This window comes from Python bivittatus, unplaced genomic scaffold (assembly GCF_059951505.1).
Source record: "Python bivittatus isolate LINGU-HERP-01145 unplaced genomic scaffold, Pbiv_v1 ctg000700_np1212, whole genome shotgun sequence".
In the NCBI taxonomy this organism is placed as follows: domain Eukaryota; kingdom Metazoa; phylum Chordata; class Lepidosauria; order Squamata; family Pythonidae; genus Python; species Python bivittatus.
This window is the reverse complement of record NW_028277098.1, coordinates 38,802,806-38,821,160: the sequence shown is the minus strand read 5'-3', so window position 1 is coordinate 38,821,160 and position 18,355 is coordinate 38,802,806. Positions and strand designations below refer to the sequence as shown.

Below are 18,355 nucleotides of genomic sequence, written 5' to 3'. Positions count from 1 at the left end.
ATCAATTTCATATGTAGGTTGAAACAGTCATTAACTGAAACAGAAACAGCTGTGTAGGAGGCTTAAAACTGGGTGAAGAACAGCCAAACTCTGCTACTAAGGTGAGGTTGTGGAAGACAGTTTCATGTCACAGGTCATACACCATGGCAAGACTGAGCATACACACAAGGTAGTTCTACTGCATCAGCAAGGTCTCTCCCAGGCAAAACTTTCAAAGCAGACTGGGGTTTCAAGATGTGCTGTTCAAGCTCTTTTGAAGAAGCACAAAGAAATGGGCAATGTTGAGGACTGTAGATGGAGTGGTCAGCCAAGGAAACTTAATGCAGCAGATGAAAGACACATCATGCTTACTTCCCTTTGACATTGGAAGATATCCAGCAGTGCCATCAGCACAGAACTGGCAGAAACCAATGGGACCCAGGTACACCCATTGACTGTCCAGAGAAATCTGGCCAGAAGTGGTCTTCATGGAAGAATTGTGGCCAAAAAGCCATACCTCTGATGTGGAAACAAGGCTAAGCAACTCAACTATGCACGAAAACATAGGAACTGGAGTGCAGAAAAATGGCAGCAGGTGCTCTGGACTGATGAGTCAAAATGTGAAATATTTGGCTGTAGCAGGAGGCAGTTTGTTTGCCGAAGGGCTGGAGAGGGGTGCGATAATGAGTGTCTTCAGGCAACAGTGAAGCATGGTGGAGGTTCCTTGCAAGTTTGGGGCTGCATTTCTGCAAATGGAGTTGGAGATTTGGTCAGGATCAATGGTGTCCTCAATGCTGAGAAATACAGGCAGATACTTATCTATCATGCCATACCATCAGGGAGGCGTGTGATTGGCCTCACTTATTCTGCAGCAGGACGACGACCCCAAACATACAGCCAATGTTATTAAGAACTATCTTCAGCATAAAGAAGAACAAGGAGTCCTGGAAGTGATGGTTTGGCCCCCCCAGAGCCCTGATCTAAACATCATTGAGTCTGTCTGGGATTACATGAAGAGACAGAAGGATTTGAGGCAGCCTACATCCACAGGAGATCCGTGGTTAGTTCTCCAAGATGTTTGGAACAACCTACGTGCCGAGTTCCTTCACAAACTGTGTGCAACTGTACCTAGAAGAATTGATGCTGTTTTAAAGGCAAAGGGTGGTCACACCAAATATTGATTTGATTTTTCTTCTGTTTGCTCACTTTGCATTTTGTAAATTGATAAACATAAACAATTACAATATATATTTTTGAAAGCATTCTTACTTTACAGCATTTTTTCACACCTGCCTAAAACTTTTGCACAGTACTGTATATGTTCAGTTGTAATATTCTTTCAGAATTTCTTTAAGTTAACCTCTTTTTAGATCCAGGTAGGCTGTTATACAGACAAGTTTAATTGTACAAATCAGGCTTTGAAATTTTGTTTCTAATTATTATATCATAAATTGAGTTGCGATCTGTCATGAAATATTCATGTCCAAAGTCATTATGTTCATTATGCAAAGGGAAGTATCAGTATTTTGTGCAGTCTGTAAAAGAAAAATAATCTAATAATTGTATTTATCTATTATAATATTTGTATGCTACTGTCTTTATATAAATTCTTAGCAGTTTGTATATTACCAATGATATCATTGGCAACATGGAGTTATGTCCAACTTAATTTGTAGCAGGACTTTCCATTAATCCCTATCAGCTCTGGAAGATCCTCCAACTCTCTGAAACAGAGGGGTGAGTATGAAGACCCAAAGAAAAAAGGAAAGCCATTCTGCTTGCTGGTTTTTGTCCCAGTAGTTCCTTTTGCCCAAAAGATAAGCAGCTGCAGGGCATGAAGCCTTAGATTGTAGGTTCAGCTTTCTTTCCATTGATCTACCACCTCTTTTTAAAACCTTTATCCATTTATGATAAATAATAAACATTGGGAGGGGAGGGAGGATTCATTTCAGAACAGACTTAATCATCAAACTATATTTAGGTAATCACAGAACTGTGATAAAGAACTAGGTCAGCAGTGTTGCCTCTAACCAAGGAAGATAACCAACCTCTAACCAAATTGTTCTAACCAGGACAACTTCCTCTAACCAAGGAAAACAGGAGTATTTCAGAGTTTCAAATATATTATTTTGGCTATATTGTAGTTTTTGGTCATTAGATCAAGGCGGTCAAAAGCCATTTCATTTATATTTTTCCAAATCTTTATTTTCAAAGGATAATTCAGTATTTCTGTAAATGATATTTAGAATGATAGACAAAATATTGTAGTAGCAGCATGATGGATCTAATAAATGTTTCTCCCTCATTTTCAATAGGCGTGCCCATTTTCTATTCACATCTGTGCAGAAAAGTGCAGACCTAGGATTAAACCTGTTTGCCTAGAAACTGGTGGTGAGCAACTTAAGAATCTGATTTGTTTGAGCGTGGTTAATAAAGGAGACGCTAAGCCAATGAATCTCAGTGAAAATATTATTATTCACACATATAAAAGCAATAATCGGATCACCTCTGTTATTGAAAACAAGGTACCTTATGATGTGTACAGTGGGAACACTTTTTACAAATATAGACCTATTTAAACCATCAGGGTTTTGGATATTCCAGTTTCTGAGCTTTGATATCCAGTGGCACATGACATGAAGGAAGCAAAGAATGCTGATTAAAGGCAGAAAATTGGGTATTACTGTATAAGCAAAGTCCCATGAATGCGAAAGTTGTTAAATATGTGCTGTTAACATCAAAGTCTCTTCTGTGTTTGAAGAAGACTCTGGTATCTATGGGCACAATCTACAGTAGTTCACTAAGATAGGTCACGGACATTAGCCATGAATTAGATTTCATGAGGTATGTCCAATGTACTGTTTGATCCTCCAGTTTTTTATTTTTTTCAAAGCCACTACTTTTTCATTTCAATTAGTAATTGAAGACCCAGAGGCAACTGAAGAGGCAAACAATGTTTAGTTTAAATGATAAATTTTCACTTTAGCAGTGTAAGTAGTTGTTCTGAGATCATGAAGTACTTTGAGGATCATGAACTATAGCATAAGAATTATTGGCTTCACATTTCAGATTCATGGTGTCCTTGGTTATCCATTTCCAAACCATCCCTCAACAACTTTAATCTTCTTTTGATGGATTGTGATATATTAATCTTGCAACTATTTTCATTTTTCTTAGATTTTGTTTTAAGGGCAGTAAGAGAGGGGAGAAACACAGATTATAGATTAACTTAAAAGGTGGAGTTTGGTCTTAAGAGTTGAAATTGCTGCTTTACAATCAATGCTAGATACTTTTAAGAGGCAACCATGTCAGATAAGAATTAAGAAAGCTGAAGTGTAGTACCAGGTTGGGGAAAGCTGCATTACATTATTTCATATCTTTCCTATGTTGTTAATATGTATGATTGCCAATCTTACTGATTGATATTGGTCCAATGGTTTGATTTTTTTCTCTTCACAGTCTGAAAGCAAACCAGTCATTTATGTCAATAACAAGCAGAGTAAAAACTGTGTAAATAATAGAGGGCTTGACACTTTTGCTATTGAAATAGCTCCAAATTCCATGATGGTAATTAAATGTATTCATTCATTCACTCATTCATTCTATAGTTCTTTGGCACTTGGCCAATAACAAGTTGATTTCCGTTTTCCATGTTTTATATGCAGGTCTGTCAGCACGTGACACCATTAAATGAAAAAGAAGAATGGATATATAGCTGTGTGTATTCCATCTTGTCTTAAGTTGTATTTTGGAAATGGCATTAGTAAAGGCATTGATTGCACTCTTGAAAATGCAATTTAAAATGCATTAAAAAATAAAATTATATTTTAAAAGTTTTTCAAGTCATATAGAGTATACACCAGCCTTTCCCAACTGGAGTTCCACAAGAGATCATGATTGAAAAAAAAAACCTTTTTTTTAACTTCTCACAACGCACAATACTAACACAGTGGTGAGAATGACTCAAATGCTGCTACTTTGCTGTTGTTGTAAAACGTGGATTGTGTGGGTTGGAAGAGACCTGTGCTGTGAAGTTTTCATATTTTTGGTGATTTTTATGCAGGGGTCCCCTGAGGCCTGAAAGTTATTTCAAGGGTTCTTCCAAAGTAAAAAGGTTGAGAAAGGCTGGTTTATATATATTACTTGTAGCATTTTGGTTCCAGATTAAAAAGACTGAAAAATTGTGGTTCTGTCCAGTGGTTATGGATCTTGGAAGTCTCCACATCTGTCATATAGATATGCAATATAGGATGTCTTTGTGCAACATCCTATATTTTCAATTCAAACTGATTTATTTATTTATTGTAGCTAAACCAAAGAGGAAAGAATGGAGATTTTTTAAAAATTCAATGTTTCTTTACATTAAGGACATTTCATTAGTTTATATTGTTTATTCAGTCTAAAGAATTATAATCTTATCTATTGCCTTCTACAAACAAGCATAAAATTTCAGTAAGATATCAGATTTATATAACCTTCAAGAGCAAGAAGTCTTGAAAAGCTATATTTATCTCAGAGCCCCTCTTGTATTCTGACTTCAGAGGTAACAGAATACTAGACAAGTAAATGTCAGTTCTGAAATTAAAACCATGCTTAGTAAATTCAGAATCTGCCTTTCAAGTCAAGCTGAAGGCATTCATACTGATGCTTAGCATAGCTGTATTTTAATTTATGGAAGAAATGAAATTATAATTAGAAAACAATTTTTGAGCACACAAACTAAGCCAGTACTTCTGCTTTAGGTATATCAGTTGATTGATAATTTAGCATCCATAGTTTATTCTGAAAGTATGAGGCAGGTTTCAGAGCTATAAAGTAATACAAGAAAAAAATCCTCCAGGGAGGCCCTATTAAGAGTCCTCCACCTTTTTTAGGTTATGTTCGCATTCACACAGAGTGTGCAACCCTTAGGCTCAGTGCTGTTCATTCACATAGCTTTATAATTAGTACTACTATATTGGTCCCCCTCCCAAAATTCATAATTAGATGAAAATTAACACCTTATTTTAGAAAGAAAAGCAAGTGTTTGTCTTAACCAAGAATCATGATACCAAATGAGGCACAAGCAAATATTAGAATTTACATTCCAGGAGAATTATATATGCAAGTACCAATTTCAGAATGGAATTTAATTGTGATGTTCATGGGGCATGAATGAGACAACAGCCTTTCTCCATGGTTACCCCCACATTTGCAGCAAGCGGCCCTTGGAGATACGTTTGGCTTTATCCCTCCTTATATTCTATAAGGCACTTAAGACCATTTATTTCATTGTGCCTTTGCCTCAGATCATCTGGGTGATCATAATAGTTAGAATTATTTATGTTTTTCTTATTGCTAATGTTTTTATTGCTTTTTGCTGTAAATTGCCCATAGTCTTTACAGATTGAGGCAGTTGACAAATAATGTTAAATAAATAAATTCTGGATGCTTGTTTTAAACACTTTTAAAGTCCTAAATTTTCTGCAACCAAAGTACCTTAAAAATTGTGTCCTCTCATACAAATTCACTTTTGTTCCATTTATAAGCCCTTCTCCATCTCTTTGGTCAGATGTTCAACATGTGGAAATGAGGCAGAGGTCTATTTTAGCTTCCTTAGAAAGCTTGGAAACATTACTAGTTTTTTATTCAATGATATCCTTAAACAAAGCATTTTCTTGTTAAATCTTTCTTATTTTAAATTTGTGTTACTGTCTGATTTTGTTACACCCTTTTGAAAGCCATTTTGGACATTTTTGTAGAAAGGTAGATTAAAATCTGGAAAATAAAAAATTGCAACACAGCAGAGTGAATTGTACTTTGTCTCTTAATTAATGTCAGTCTGTTAATCAGTACAATATAGTTTAATTTTTTTTAATCTAGTTGATTAATCAATATGAAGATGTATACTTTGCCAGAGTAAAATATTGTTTATGTTCATACTGTACCTTAAGTTAGAATTCTGAAGAATGCTAGCATAGCAAAGGACGCACCATTGCATTTGTATGTCCCCATGTTGTGCAGCATCTAACCAACTTGGAAAACCAAGCCAAGCAACTCGGAGACATGGTTTACCATGGTTAGCATTCCTACCTCATTCGACTTCTGGTATTTTCCATCTCTCTTTCTGCTCCACTAAGCAGAGGAATCACTTTGCCACTCACCAGATTGTAGCCGGTGTCCTTTCCCTCTGCCCTCCCCTGCTGCAAAAAGTAAATGTGGCAAGATGAAGAGCAAGTACAGGGGTGAGCATCAGCTGCCTCTATTTTTGCTTGTCCTAGTGGCTGATTGGAGGGGCACTGGTTGGCACAGGGAAAATTGGGGACGATTTCTGATACTACAAAATATAAACAGGGAGCAAACCTCACACTCATTAGCACTGATGTTACCTAGTTGAGCAATGAAATGCCTGCAAGCAAATAACCAAGCTCAGAGAGCACCAAGGGCTCCACAGTTCAACCCTGAGCTACATATATTCTCTTCTATTGGAATTTGGGACAGTGCCAAGCATTTGGGACAGTTTTAACAGAGACCCTGACAGTAGAAAAAGGGTGAGAATTGGCTGTGCTGGGTCACACTAAACATACCTGTACTTCTAGCAGTCACTATGCAAAAACAAGAAAACATTAAATATTATGGTGGAAAACTACCTTTCTTCTTTAAAATAGTAGTATGCCATCTTAATTTGTAAAGCATTTTTTTCTTCAAGAAAAAATAGGCTTTTTTCACCTGGGGAAAAATCACTCTTCAAAGAGTAACGTAAGATAACGTAGGAGTGTTTTAATATGATTAGGTCATGTGGAGAGATTGACATCTGTATGCTGTAGCAGCATTAACAGCACAAGACAGCACTGAGACGTGGCTGTGAGTAGCAAAAGATATTTGGACAGTGTCTGGTCACCCTGAATAGAGATAGTGAACGGAACCAATGAGCAGCAGATGTCTTCTAAGGAAACAGAAAAATGAGTCTGATCACCCGGGACAGTTAACTTTAATTGCAGAGGCATCCTGAGATTTTAAGTAGAAGTTCTTCCACTTCTACCTAGAGATGGCAGGAACTGAATCTGAGATCTTCTTGATACAAAGCATGAGTTCTATCATTGATCTATGGACCTTCTCATTCAAGCCCAGCTTTTAAGATCAAAGCTTTCAACGTACCACTTTCATCCTTTCTTTCAGAGTCCACAGAACACTATACTGAGCTTTATGAACTATTGGATATCTTGTAAAATGGGTCATTATTTCCCTGTCTATAAAACATGGCACAACAAAGTGTTAAAAAAAGACTGAAGCCGCTATTGGAATACATCCATTATAATATGTCCCACTGAAAAAGAAAAGCCCATGCAGCATTTTCATTCCAATAAACTCATATCTACGGTGTAACATTGTCAGGGAATAAGAATGCTTGGTTATGGAGTTCCCTGTTACAACCTCACCAAAGTGGATAGTCAGGATCCCGACTGAGTGAAAAAACAGGAAATGAACCATCTGTCTATTCATTGCTGTATGAACTTACTGAGGAAAAAAAAAAGAAATTTGTTTCTAGTTTTCATCCATACAAAACTGTACTTAAGGAACAAAAATTCTGCTCTTAAGAGTTAAAGATCCACTTTGCTATTTATCAAAAGTCAGATCAATCACATCTATAAAATCTGAAAGCACTTTGTGTGATATGATTGGATTGTATCATGACTTTGTGAGATTTTCTAGTTTATTGCAGGTGTTGCATTGCCAACCTTTGGTGTAGTGCTGCAGATACTAAAAAAAGAAATAATTGTATATGGTAAAATGTCCACCAATAGAAGCTGGACTGCTAATCTATGATATCCATACCTTTATCAACTGTCCAAGGGTACAGCTCAAAAACTTCATTTTGGCTTTTACACTTAAAGAACACAGACCTAGACAAGCAAAAGCTTGGACTTTTCCCCTTATAGTTTGCTACCTGACTTAATTATTAATATCTTACCATTATTTGATTTTTAGGTTTACATGTTAAACACAAAGGACATGTATCAGGAACTGGGAATTTATTTCACATTCCCAGGCTGCAACCTCTTATTCATCCTCAAATTTTACTCCATGGTAAAGAAAAGAGAGTAATAATGAATGTTACTAACATTCAAACCTGGAATGTATTATATACTGCATGTGTAAGTTAGTCATTGGGCATATCATTCATTTATTTTAGAACTATGCACCAAAAGAGACTGTGTAGATTCACATATCATGCTAAGTCATAATGTGATATGTTTTGCTTTAGCTTAGAACAATGTGTGTTACTTAGTCTTTGGTCTTACTAAACCATTCTTTGTGCAATGTTTACACCCAGCCATTCTCCAATCTTTCGGGATCTTTTAAGTATCATACCTGTTGTTAAATGTCAACAGTGGAATAGAAACAGTAATTGATTAACTGTTGGAGAATTCTATCCAGTGAAATGGGTTTGCACAATATGCCAGGGCAAGATGTAGTTGGCTAGTTTATGGCTCAAACATAGTTTTATAAACCCAGCCACAGTGACTAGTTTATTTGTTGTGCAAGTCCACCCAATTGGGTTAATTCCCTAAGCCATGGTTCAATTAAACATAAGTTAGTATGTGATATAACCACAGCCTGGTCATGTGTCTGATTGATCATTTTTTGCACCACTGGTTACTCAGTCTCTTTCTTTGGGTGATGAAGCAGAAAGGATTTGATATAACAAGGTTAAGCTAAAGGTAATGGTTGTAGCATTTAGTGAATTTTGATTAATCTTGGAAAAGTAAGCATTTTCAGACCCCTTGATTAATAGTTGGATGGGAGATACCTAAGGAATTCCCAGGCTAAATGGGAAGTAAAAAAAAAAACATTCTGGAAGAAAGCATGGCAACCTAATTGTGTATTACTGCTAAGGAAACGAAAAGAACAGGTCCACGTAGTTACCAAGAGTCAAGTTCGACTCAAGAGTTTACCTTTTTGGCAGTAATAAAGCTGTAACGTGGATCTGAAAATAGGAAGCCCAAATGGGAAGCCTGGCGCATCCACTCTGTAGGGTGGAGAAGAAAAGCGAGCTGCTTTGGGCCATCACAGTTTTAGTGAGAGAAGGCAGGTAAATGAGTGAGAAAGCATGAGGCACCTGGTTGCTCCTTCAAAGCCCCATTCTGTAATGGTCTGTGAGAATGTCCTTGAGAGACAGGAGGAAGAGGAGGAGCAGAAATCAGGCCATTTCTAAAACTCCAAGGGGGATCTTCTGTTAGGAAGAGAGGAGGAGACTTGACGTCAGCCTTGCAAGGTAGTCCAGACAAATGCACCCAGAAGCTCTACCTTGATTGTAAGGTTAACAGAATCTTGCAAGCGCATTTCTCTCCCCTCACCTTTACAGTCCAAGAAACTAGGGAGAGTCCCTTCTGAGATGTTTGCCACACCTTCATTCCTTCTGCAGGTGTTGCTTTTGAATGCCAGGTTGGTGTGTAATAAAGCTGCCCTCATCCACAATCTTACCTTGGAGGAGGGTGCTGACCTGACACATCTTACCGAGACCTAGTTGGGCCTGGGGGGTGGGATTCCCCTCTTGGAAAGGTGTCCACTCAGGTTTCAGGTTTTGCACCAGCCAAGAGCCCAGGAGAGGGAGGGGACGAGTGGCTGTTTTCATCTGGAAGTTATTACAGGCTTTCAGGGGCTCCGCTCTGCAGATAACCAGATGTGAGGTGCTCTGGCTGAAGTTGGGCTCAAGGGATTGCTGCTGGTATACTACCCTCCCTGCTGCTCAGTGGCTTCCCTGCCTGAACTGCTGGATTCCCTTGCTGGATTGGCAAACAGAGTCTCCAAGGCTGCTGGTTCTTGGGGATTTCAGTTTGCCACCCAGTGATGTTGAGTCTGAGGCGGCTCAAGAGTTTGTGGCCTCCAAGACAACCATGAACTTGTCCCAAGTCACTGATGGCTTGACACATACTGGAGGCCGCACATTAGATCTGGTTTTTTGTCTCAGGGCGGTTGAGATGTGATCTGGTAGTGGAGGACATTAACATCAGCCTGTTGCCATGGAAAGATCACCCATGGTTGCCTTTCAGCTCACTGGTGTCACTCTTCCCTGCAGGGAAACAGGCCCATCCCAGGTGATTGATGGACCCAGTGGGGATCCAGAGAGAGGCTGGGGTTTTCCCTGAGGATCTGGTGGGTGGTTCGGCTGAGGCCCTAGTCATCTTGGGGCATCCTGGGAATGTCAGAATAAGGGATGAAATACTATTTTAATGGCAGTGCAGCTAAGGGCCACTTAAGTGTGTCTCAGTCATGGGCTGAGGGTGAGACGAAGACAGTGTCATGGGCTTATGCTAGAAGATTTCCAGGTCATGTCTGTACGCTAGTTAGATACAAGTGGAGAAAAGCCCTGAGACTGTCTTAAGTTGTCCTTAGCTGTACCAATACTAAAGTAGTATTCCCCTTATTCCTACACCAGTGTTTCTCAACCTTGGCGACTCTAAGATGTGTGGACTTCAGCTCCCAGAATTCCCCAGCCAGCATAGCATAGCTATGGGAATTCTGGGACCTGAAGTCCACACATCTTAGAGTCGCCAAGGTTGAGAAACACTGTCCCACACCATCCAGCAGCCTCAAGGTGTGTAGAATCTCTTAAGCTTTGCCACTACCCATTAGCCTGGAGGCACTAGGTAGGCCAGTAATAAAGGGAGGAGGGGTCGTGCCAAGATCCTTTTCATGCTTGATTGACAGATCAAGCCATGTCGTGCCAGGATCCTTTTCTGCAAACTCAAAGATGGGTGCCTCACAAGCCTTTTTAACTCGGTCGTGGGGAAAGGTCCTCTGCGACTTTAAATTTAAGTGGGAGGAGATGGCTGCTTGGTGTAAACCCAGCCCCGTAGCTACTACGAAAGGTGAAGGAAGAGTCAGTTCGCAGCCAACCCAGCTCCCGTCCAGCACGCCCGCCCGCCCCGGCCACCATGGTGAAGATCGTGACCGTGAAAACCAAACCCTACCTCGACCAGAAGCCGGGCACTAGTGGCCTCCGGAAGCGAGTCAAGGTTTTCCAAGGCAATGCCAACTACGCCGAGAATTTCATCCAGAGCATTATCTCCACCATCGAACCGGCTGAGCGGCAGGGAGCCACTCTGGTGGTGGGGGGCGACGGGCGGTTTTACATGAAGGAGGCGATCCAGCTGATCCTCCGGATTGCCGCCGCCAATGGGGTAAGTCGGGCGGCCGTCCCCGTCGGTCTGCCCCGGATCCCTTGCCGGATGCCTGCCGGGTTTGCATACCCATTGTGGGAACGGTTGCGTTGCGTGTGCCGGCGGTGACTCTTTCCGGTTGCCTCCCCACCTCCGCCTAATTCCGTATCTTGCAGGGCTGGGAGCGACGGCAAGGAATGGCTTTCGGGAGAAGCCAGCGGCGCCTGGGGCGATATTAAGCGAGGATCCGTTCTCTGCGGCCGCCCTTCGGTCTCCTCCGTAGACTTGGCTTGGGTTCTGCCTGCGCAGGGCGCCTCGTTATGCTGAGGGGAGCCTGTGAGCTTTGGAGCCGGCTGGGATGGAAGCGCAAGCGAAATGCACACGTTTGGGACTAGTTTTCAGATCCTTTTCTAACGCATTTCGTTTCCGCACCGCAGGCCTTCTTAACCATGCACCAAGGCCCAGCCCTGCTTCTTGTATCTGTCAGTCAAGCAATAAAAATTACATTGGGGGAAGTGCATTTAGTTTACAGCGGGCCTTCTTCTTTAGTGCTAATTTTGCAAATGTATGTTCCAGGCTGGGTGTTCCGGCATCGCGGCTGCAAATACCGTTTCTGAGGGAGGTGACCTCTATCAGGGAATGGAGGCAATGCTGAAACATTAGGGCGAGCTGGGATTGTGGTACTGCCGAGATAATTATTTTTACACACTGGTTCCTTACCAGTTTTGAGGGGGTGTCTGTGATGGCACTCTGCTGACTAGCTGTAAAAGGCTCGGCAATCTTTGACATTTAAGTTAACCTTTCAGGCATTACAGATACAGTTTCTGCCCGGGGGGTACCAGCAATTCTTACAGAGTCTGTCTGAAGGTTATCCTTGTTTTAAAATAAAATAGGATTTTCCTAACTTAGGGAAATAGGCTTCATCTTGGGTTCCTTCCTGATTGCAGGAACTTTTTGGACAGACTTAGACTTCAAACCTTTGCGTGCACGTGCACAATTGTGATACTTTTGCAAGCACTGGATTGTGCAAAAGCCTGTTGTTACATCGTCTGTGATGGTTAAAAGAGCAAATCTAATGTTTTAAATAAGTCTATGGATTATATTCCTCCGAGTAAACATTTGTTTGAAGACTTGGCCTATAGACTGTAAAACATACTTGCTTTTTCAGCAGCAGTTGATGGCTTCTTTCCAGTCTGGAACTGCAGTAAAAATTAGCGAAGGTTCAAAAAAACTATCCTATTGGGAGTTTCATACAAGAGCTATTGAGCAAGATCAGGGTGCAATTGCTGCTTCCTTAAACTGAACAGACTTTCTTTCCCAACCTAGTGCTCACCAGATGTCTTTGTTTGCAAGTCCTAGCCAGCCAGAAGCCCCTTGGGGGATTTATTATAGGTGAATTCTAACATGTTTGAAAGGCGCCAACTTGAAAACAACTGAAAGATGGATTTGCATTTGCTGTGGAAGGGGATGAAATTGATGGTGTTCTGATGTATGAGTACGTCAGTCTTCTTGCAGCCCTTTTTGCAATCATCTGTTAAGAGATTCTCAGCTCTTGGATGAACTTTTTTTTGTCAGATCCAGAAGGGAAACTATTAGGATCCTAACCAGTGGTAGACAACTTTTTACATCTAGTGGGCACATCTGGAAACCTTATATACAGTGTTATGGTTTCTTTCATAAAATGGCTATTACCAAAACATAAACTGGCCATGGTAATCTGTACTGCTTCCACTTTCAGAAGTTCCTACATACCCAACATTTTCTTTTTTCTGGGAAGCAGGCATACTTCCAGGCCATGGCTATGCTTATAACTAGAATAGATTATATAATTCTTATCACCATTTATCTAGGTTTCAAAATACTTCACATGAATTATTGTAACCCTCACAATAACTCTGTAAGAATAAGCTGATATTATTCCCCCACAGCTGAAAGAGAAGACTAATAGATGCTTTTGTAGAACATGTTAAACTGCTCTGCCTGGTTAACATGATCATGCCCACCCCATCCCATGAAGCTCCTTAACCACTGTAGATAGGATTTCTATGGCTAAGCATGATGCGCAGTTGCAGAGTAGCTGCCATGTTATCCAGCATTTATCTGAATTGAAATCAACAGTCCTGATTTTAAGTTTCTGTTATACAGTAGTTAACTGGAAATGGTGGCTAGTCTGCATTTGTACAACACATTCAATCAACAGGGGTTAAAGAGCCACACAAGTGAAAGTAAAAAGGTAGCAATGTGTTCATATGCAACAGATGTACCAATTTAACAGATCATGAGAATAGACATAAAGAACAGGCACCTACAATTTTTAATTCCTTTCACTTAGCCATTGCTTATAACCTGTTGCATCACTTTCTTTTTTCTTTAACTTCCACATTTTCTTGGCATCATAGCCCAGAAGCAACATCACTTGTTACCACCTTATAGTTCATTTGCATCAGATACATCAGACTGTGAGCTAGTAGTTGGCCCAAAGATACCCTATGAACTTCACGACTGAGTGCGATTTGAATAATGTTTGCAGTCCTAGTCCATCACCTAATCACTATACCACACTGCTTTTCTTAGGTTATCTTACATATAAAAGATTGAAAACTTAGCAATGCACAGATCATATTGATGTGTTTGGATCCCCTTGATTGTACTTACTTGTTTACACACACACACTATTTTCCAGATAAACAGCCAGAAAGTGGCTTGAGAAATACTCATATGCAAAGAAATAAGTATGGACTATGGATGGATTCACCTAAAATTCCCAAAACTTGAAACTAGCTCATAGCTTAGTACAATGTGTAGAGCTTGGTTTGGACAGACTGACTGGGACCTTACAGATGAGAAATGTCTTTTTGGCCTTGGAAATTGATGCTTTCTGGAAAAACCATTGAGCAGTTTGACATTACCAGTAGTTGATTCTATATTATTCATTAGCAGAATTTGCTTACAATACACAGAACTAAAAAAAAGCCATAAAGTAATGCAACATCAAAAGAAAATCAGTTGCTTTCCTAACTAAAATCTTCCAGTGAACTGTCCTAGGGAAGAGGATTGTCTTCACCAGTTTCCTGAAGGACAAAAGGGTGGAGGGCAGCCTGGCATCACGGAACATTCTATTCCCAAGTGAGGTTGCTGCCACTAAGGATGTCATTCTCTGGGTCCCAATTGCCCAGTCTCTTATGGGGTGAGCTCATGCAGTATCCTGTCCCTGCTAGAGTAGGTAGGGTGAGCAGATTCTACCTGCATAAGGTAGAGGGTAAGAAGAGCCCAAGCCATACGTAATCACCAGTGCCTTGAATTGGGCCTGGAAGCTGACTGGCAATCAATGCAACCCCTGCAAAATTTATGTTATTCTACTGAACCAACTGGCACCATTCATCAAGTGGGCAGCCAGGCAGCCACATTCTGTGTGAGCCGTAGCTTTTGAATTTTCTTCAAGGGCAGGCCCACATAAAGGAAATCATAGTAGTCTGAGAGATGTCAAGGTGATGAGTCACTGTCTTCAGCGATTCATGGTCTAGGAAGGGGTGCAATGACCAACCTGCCAAAACTGGCCAAAGGCTCTCCTGGCTATGACTTCCATCTTCTGTTCTAGTAGGAGTCATGAGTCCAGGAAAATGGCATACCAGCTCTTTCAGGGAAGTCCATCCCTATCTAGAGTAACGATGGTTCTATTGTTTTGTAACAATTTAGCTGTGTCTTACTGGGACTATCTCACCCATTCAGCCCCTCACAGCCTCCGAGCACCAAGTCAGGATCGATCGATCTATCTATCTATCTATCTATCTATCTATCTATCTATCTATCTATCGTGTTTTTATGCCGCCAATCTCACAGAAATGTGACTCTGGGTGGCGTATAACAAAATCATAAACAACTAATTGCAAAAATACTCTGAAATTAAAACATAAATACTATTATTATAAAAAACTAAAAAATTAATTACTTTTTATCCTTTTATAATGATTGTTTTATCTATTTGCTGTTTCATGTGATTGTTGTACGCCGCCCAGAGTCAGTTTGTGTGAGATGACCATATAAATGCAATTAAAAAAATTGTAGGGAGAGCATAGATGTTGCACACAGTGTAGGCACCTCATTAAATCCCCATTTCTATGAGACTCTTAAGCCTGTTGACATACCAAGTTTTACAGGACTTCTGGAAGGACATCAAAGAGGAGGCCAGTCTCACCTCGGGGGCAGGGAATGATGTTTCACAGGGCAGGCACCACGGCAGAAAAGGCCCATCCCCTACATCCCACCAAATGTAGTTCCTTAGCAGACGGGACCCGGAGCGTGCCTCTTCTGTAGACCTGATGGGATGGGGGAAGTAATTGGGAAGAGGCGGTCCCTCAAATAACCCAGCCCCATGCATTTCCTGCTTGGCTTGAAATGTGAAGTTGGATATCATCAGCATATTGAAGATCTCTAACCCCAAACTGATGGATGACTCCTCCATTGATATCATGTATATGGAGGAGAGGGCCAAGCCCTGGGGCACCCCCCCATTGGGTGACCCAAGGCCTCAATTTCTCTTTTCCACTGACAGAGACTGGAACCACCCGCTCAGGAAGGAGGGGAGCTACTGCAGAACAATGCCTCCGATCCCCAACCCTTAATAACCGTTCATGCCTGACTGCCAACAGGTCAGTCTACCGAAAGCAAGAAAAAAAATCTTCCCAGCATGAGCCGTACCCCTTTCATACATATATTGTGTTAGCGCACAATACGATGCTGCTTTAGTCATTTTGATAAAAGCAGCAGGAGAGTTTGCAGGTACCCATGATGCTAGTGAAAGTTCATTTTAAACTCATACAGTTCATTGAGGAGCCAGTATAAAAATGAAATGCATCTCTAGTGTTTCTTCAAGGTTGCAGGAAAATTGTTCCCTTTCTTTTATGGTACACTGTAGGCGCTTTTTTTCCTTATAACCGACACCTTCCAGAATAAGAGCTGTTGAATAAGGTATTTCGTTGAAAGTTAGAGAGATCCTTTAGAAAAAGAAATGAATAGTGCAGTATTACCTCAGTTTTCAGACCACAGCTATGTGGTTGTACAGATCCCTCTGCCTGCAGGGAGCACGCAAATGGGCAATCATTGCAATTAGCTAAATAGAAAGGCTGGTTTGTCTTGAGTCTGGGAACAAGAATCGTAATGGAAGGTGGTACATTTCCAGCAGACTGAATAGCAGTCCAAGAGTAGCAGTCACTCTTGCCAAGAAGGACCGACTGAATACAAAACTAGGCCATGTTCAGGCCCCAGGTTTCTTCTTTTGTCGCTGCTTTTTTTTGTGGGGGGATAGGAACATAGAAGGGCAGACTCCTCAGTATCTGTCAGTAGGATTTTCGGCACTTTTCTGAAAATTCCACAGGAAAAAAACAGATTCCTCTTTCATATATTCCAAATTTCATTTTTATGGTTCAGAGAGACCTGCTTCACATACTGAAATTGTTGAAAGCTAAGATCAGATTTCTCAGTCACATCTAAAAATAGCAGGTTTATTCACTAATAATTTTGTCTGCATAATTGGTTCACCAGATGCTTATTGGAGATCAGCCTTCCATGTTCCTTAGATGAAGGCCAGGTATATGACTGTTCATTGAAATCTTGAAAATAGTGAATTGAGGCATAGAATGCCTCGATTCTGCTAAGACTAGATTTGAGTTTTCTATTGCTAGTGGATGGACAGAATGAGTTTTTGCAGGAATAAGACTCAATAGTGCAGTTCCTTCTATAAGGAAAAAAAATCAACTTGGCCTCTTTTCATAGCACAAATCTGCTGTAAGATCTTAACACTCTGGGTTTCTCTGAGAAATTGCTTTTCATTTCTGTACTTCCTGGACTGACCATCATAGGAGTTTCATAGTGCTGTATGTATGGCATTTTTGCTGTGAAAAAAGAGTAAAGGCCAAGAATCTTAGCAACCATGTATTTTGTAAAAATAACACCAAATAGCCTCTAAATAGATAAGCAACAAATTCAGACAAGTCTTCTGGAACAAAAATCCATCTTGTAAACTAGGTAATAAAACAGATTGGATTTACTCTGGTCTGCACATCCCTGCCTGAGAATAAACACACTGAACTCAGTGGGAGACTTCAGATTCAATAGGCTCAGATTGTGCTGTAGAGCTTTCTTGCACTGTCTCTACAAACATGTTTGTGCATATGTAGCTCTTCTGCTGAGAGTGCCAGCAAAGCTAAGCAGCCATAGGGAGAAGATGTAGCTGCTTTTATGTCCCAAGGAGGGATGCTTCACTTGTGTTGATGCACTGTAATGGGCAGAGGTAATGGCCTTGAGGGGCAGCAAGAAGAGGCACTACCAAGAGAACAGTCAAATAAAACCTGAGTCCGGGACGGAACCATAACCTTAGAAAACATCTCAGGCAAGACCCTTCATAGTTTTCACAGAGATAAAGGAAGGGAGGGGGGAAGTGCATTCAGACTTACAAGATTCATGTCAGCCCTTCAGTGTAGATCAGACTAGGAAACCAAAGTCATGCAGGCCAATATTACTTTTATTGTAAAAATATAGTAATGGATTCTTGTCTGAGATGTTTTCTCAGGTACAGTTCTGCCCCAGACTCAGGTTTCTTTTATCTGACCATTGTCTTGGTAGCAGCTCTTCCTCTTGTCCCTCAAGGCCATTCCCTCTTTCCACTACATGCACACTGTAAACTGTTCCTTTTTAATGCTTTTCACTGTCGTAGTAGGCACCTAGATTTTCATAAGGAATGTTGGATGCAGAAGAGGAATTACATGCTAAAATAACTAGATCAGCAGGATTTCTAAACTGTGGGAAGCTGTAAAATCCAGTTAACTACCTCCTAACCATACTAGGATTGAAGTGGGACTCTGAGATCACAGACCCTAACACTTCTGTAAATACTTCAGGGCTTTCCAGTGACCTCTTAGCAAAGATTTTGACCTATTGAGGCCTAGCACCTGAAATACCTTCTTCTGTCATTAGATGCTTTAATATCCATCAAGAATGTTCTTTGCATTTGCTTAGCTTCTTTCTTTGAGACTTTCCTGTAATTCATGTTTTAAATACTGATAATACCATTGCTGGAGCGCAAAGGTCAACACAAGCTATAGGAAGAGAGGTCATTGCACGACCTCCGGGAGAACAGACAGCCTGTTTAAAAGCTAAAGCAAGATATCATTTGTGAGTACAGGTAGTCCCCAGGTTAAGAACACCTGGTTACAGACAACCCATAGTTAAGAACG

General features: G+C 40.6%; 2 protein-coding genes across 7 annotated transcripts in view; both read left to right on the top strand.

Moving 5' to 3' along the window:
- Positions 1 to 6,184, top strand: part of EFCAB7 (EF-hand calcium binding domain 7) — a 33,278-nt gene extending 27,094 nt beyond the window's left edge. For 3 of the 6 annotated variants that reach the window (XM_088153312.1, XM_007421259.3, XM_088153311.1), the window contains 3 exons: positions 2,295 to 2,504; positions 3,439 to 3,546; positions 3,645 to 6,184. In XM_088153312.1, the coding sequence (XP_088009438.1) occupies positions 2,295 to 2,504; positions 3,439 to 3,546; positions 3,645 to 3,719 (393 nt within the window). In that variant the 3' untranslated portion in view covers positions 3,720 to 6,184. Of the gene's footprint in view, positions 1 to 1,655; positions 2,505 to 3,438; positions 3,547 to 3,644 lie in introns of those variants that run through there. The other 3 variants (XR_015798347.1, XR_015798346.1, XM_088153313.1) reach the window with 3 other exon arrangements.
- A 4,650-nt stretch (positions 6,185 to 10,834) lies between these two features.
- PGM1 (phosphoglucomutase 1) overlaps positions 10,835 to 18,355 on the top strand; it is a 36,133-nt gene continuing 28,612 nt past the window's right edge. Inside the window, exon 1 of the mRNA XM_007421258.3 lies at positions 10,835 to 11,144. Within this exon, the coding sequence (XP_007421320.2) occupies positions 10,899 to 11,144 (246 nt within the window). The 5' untranslated portion in view covers positions 10,835 to 10,898. The remainder of the gene's footprint in view (positions 11,145 to 18,355) is intronic.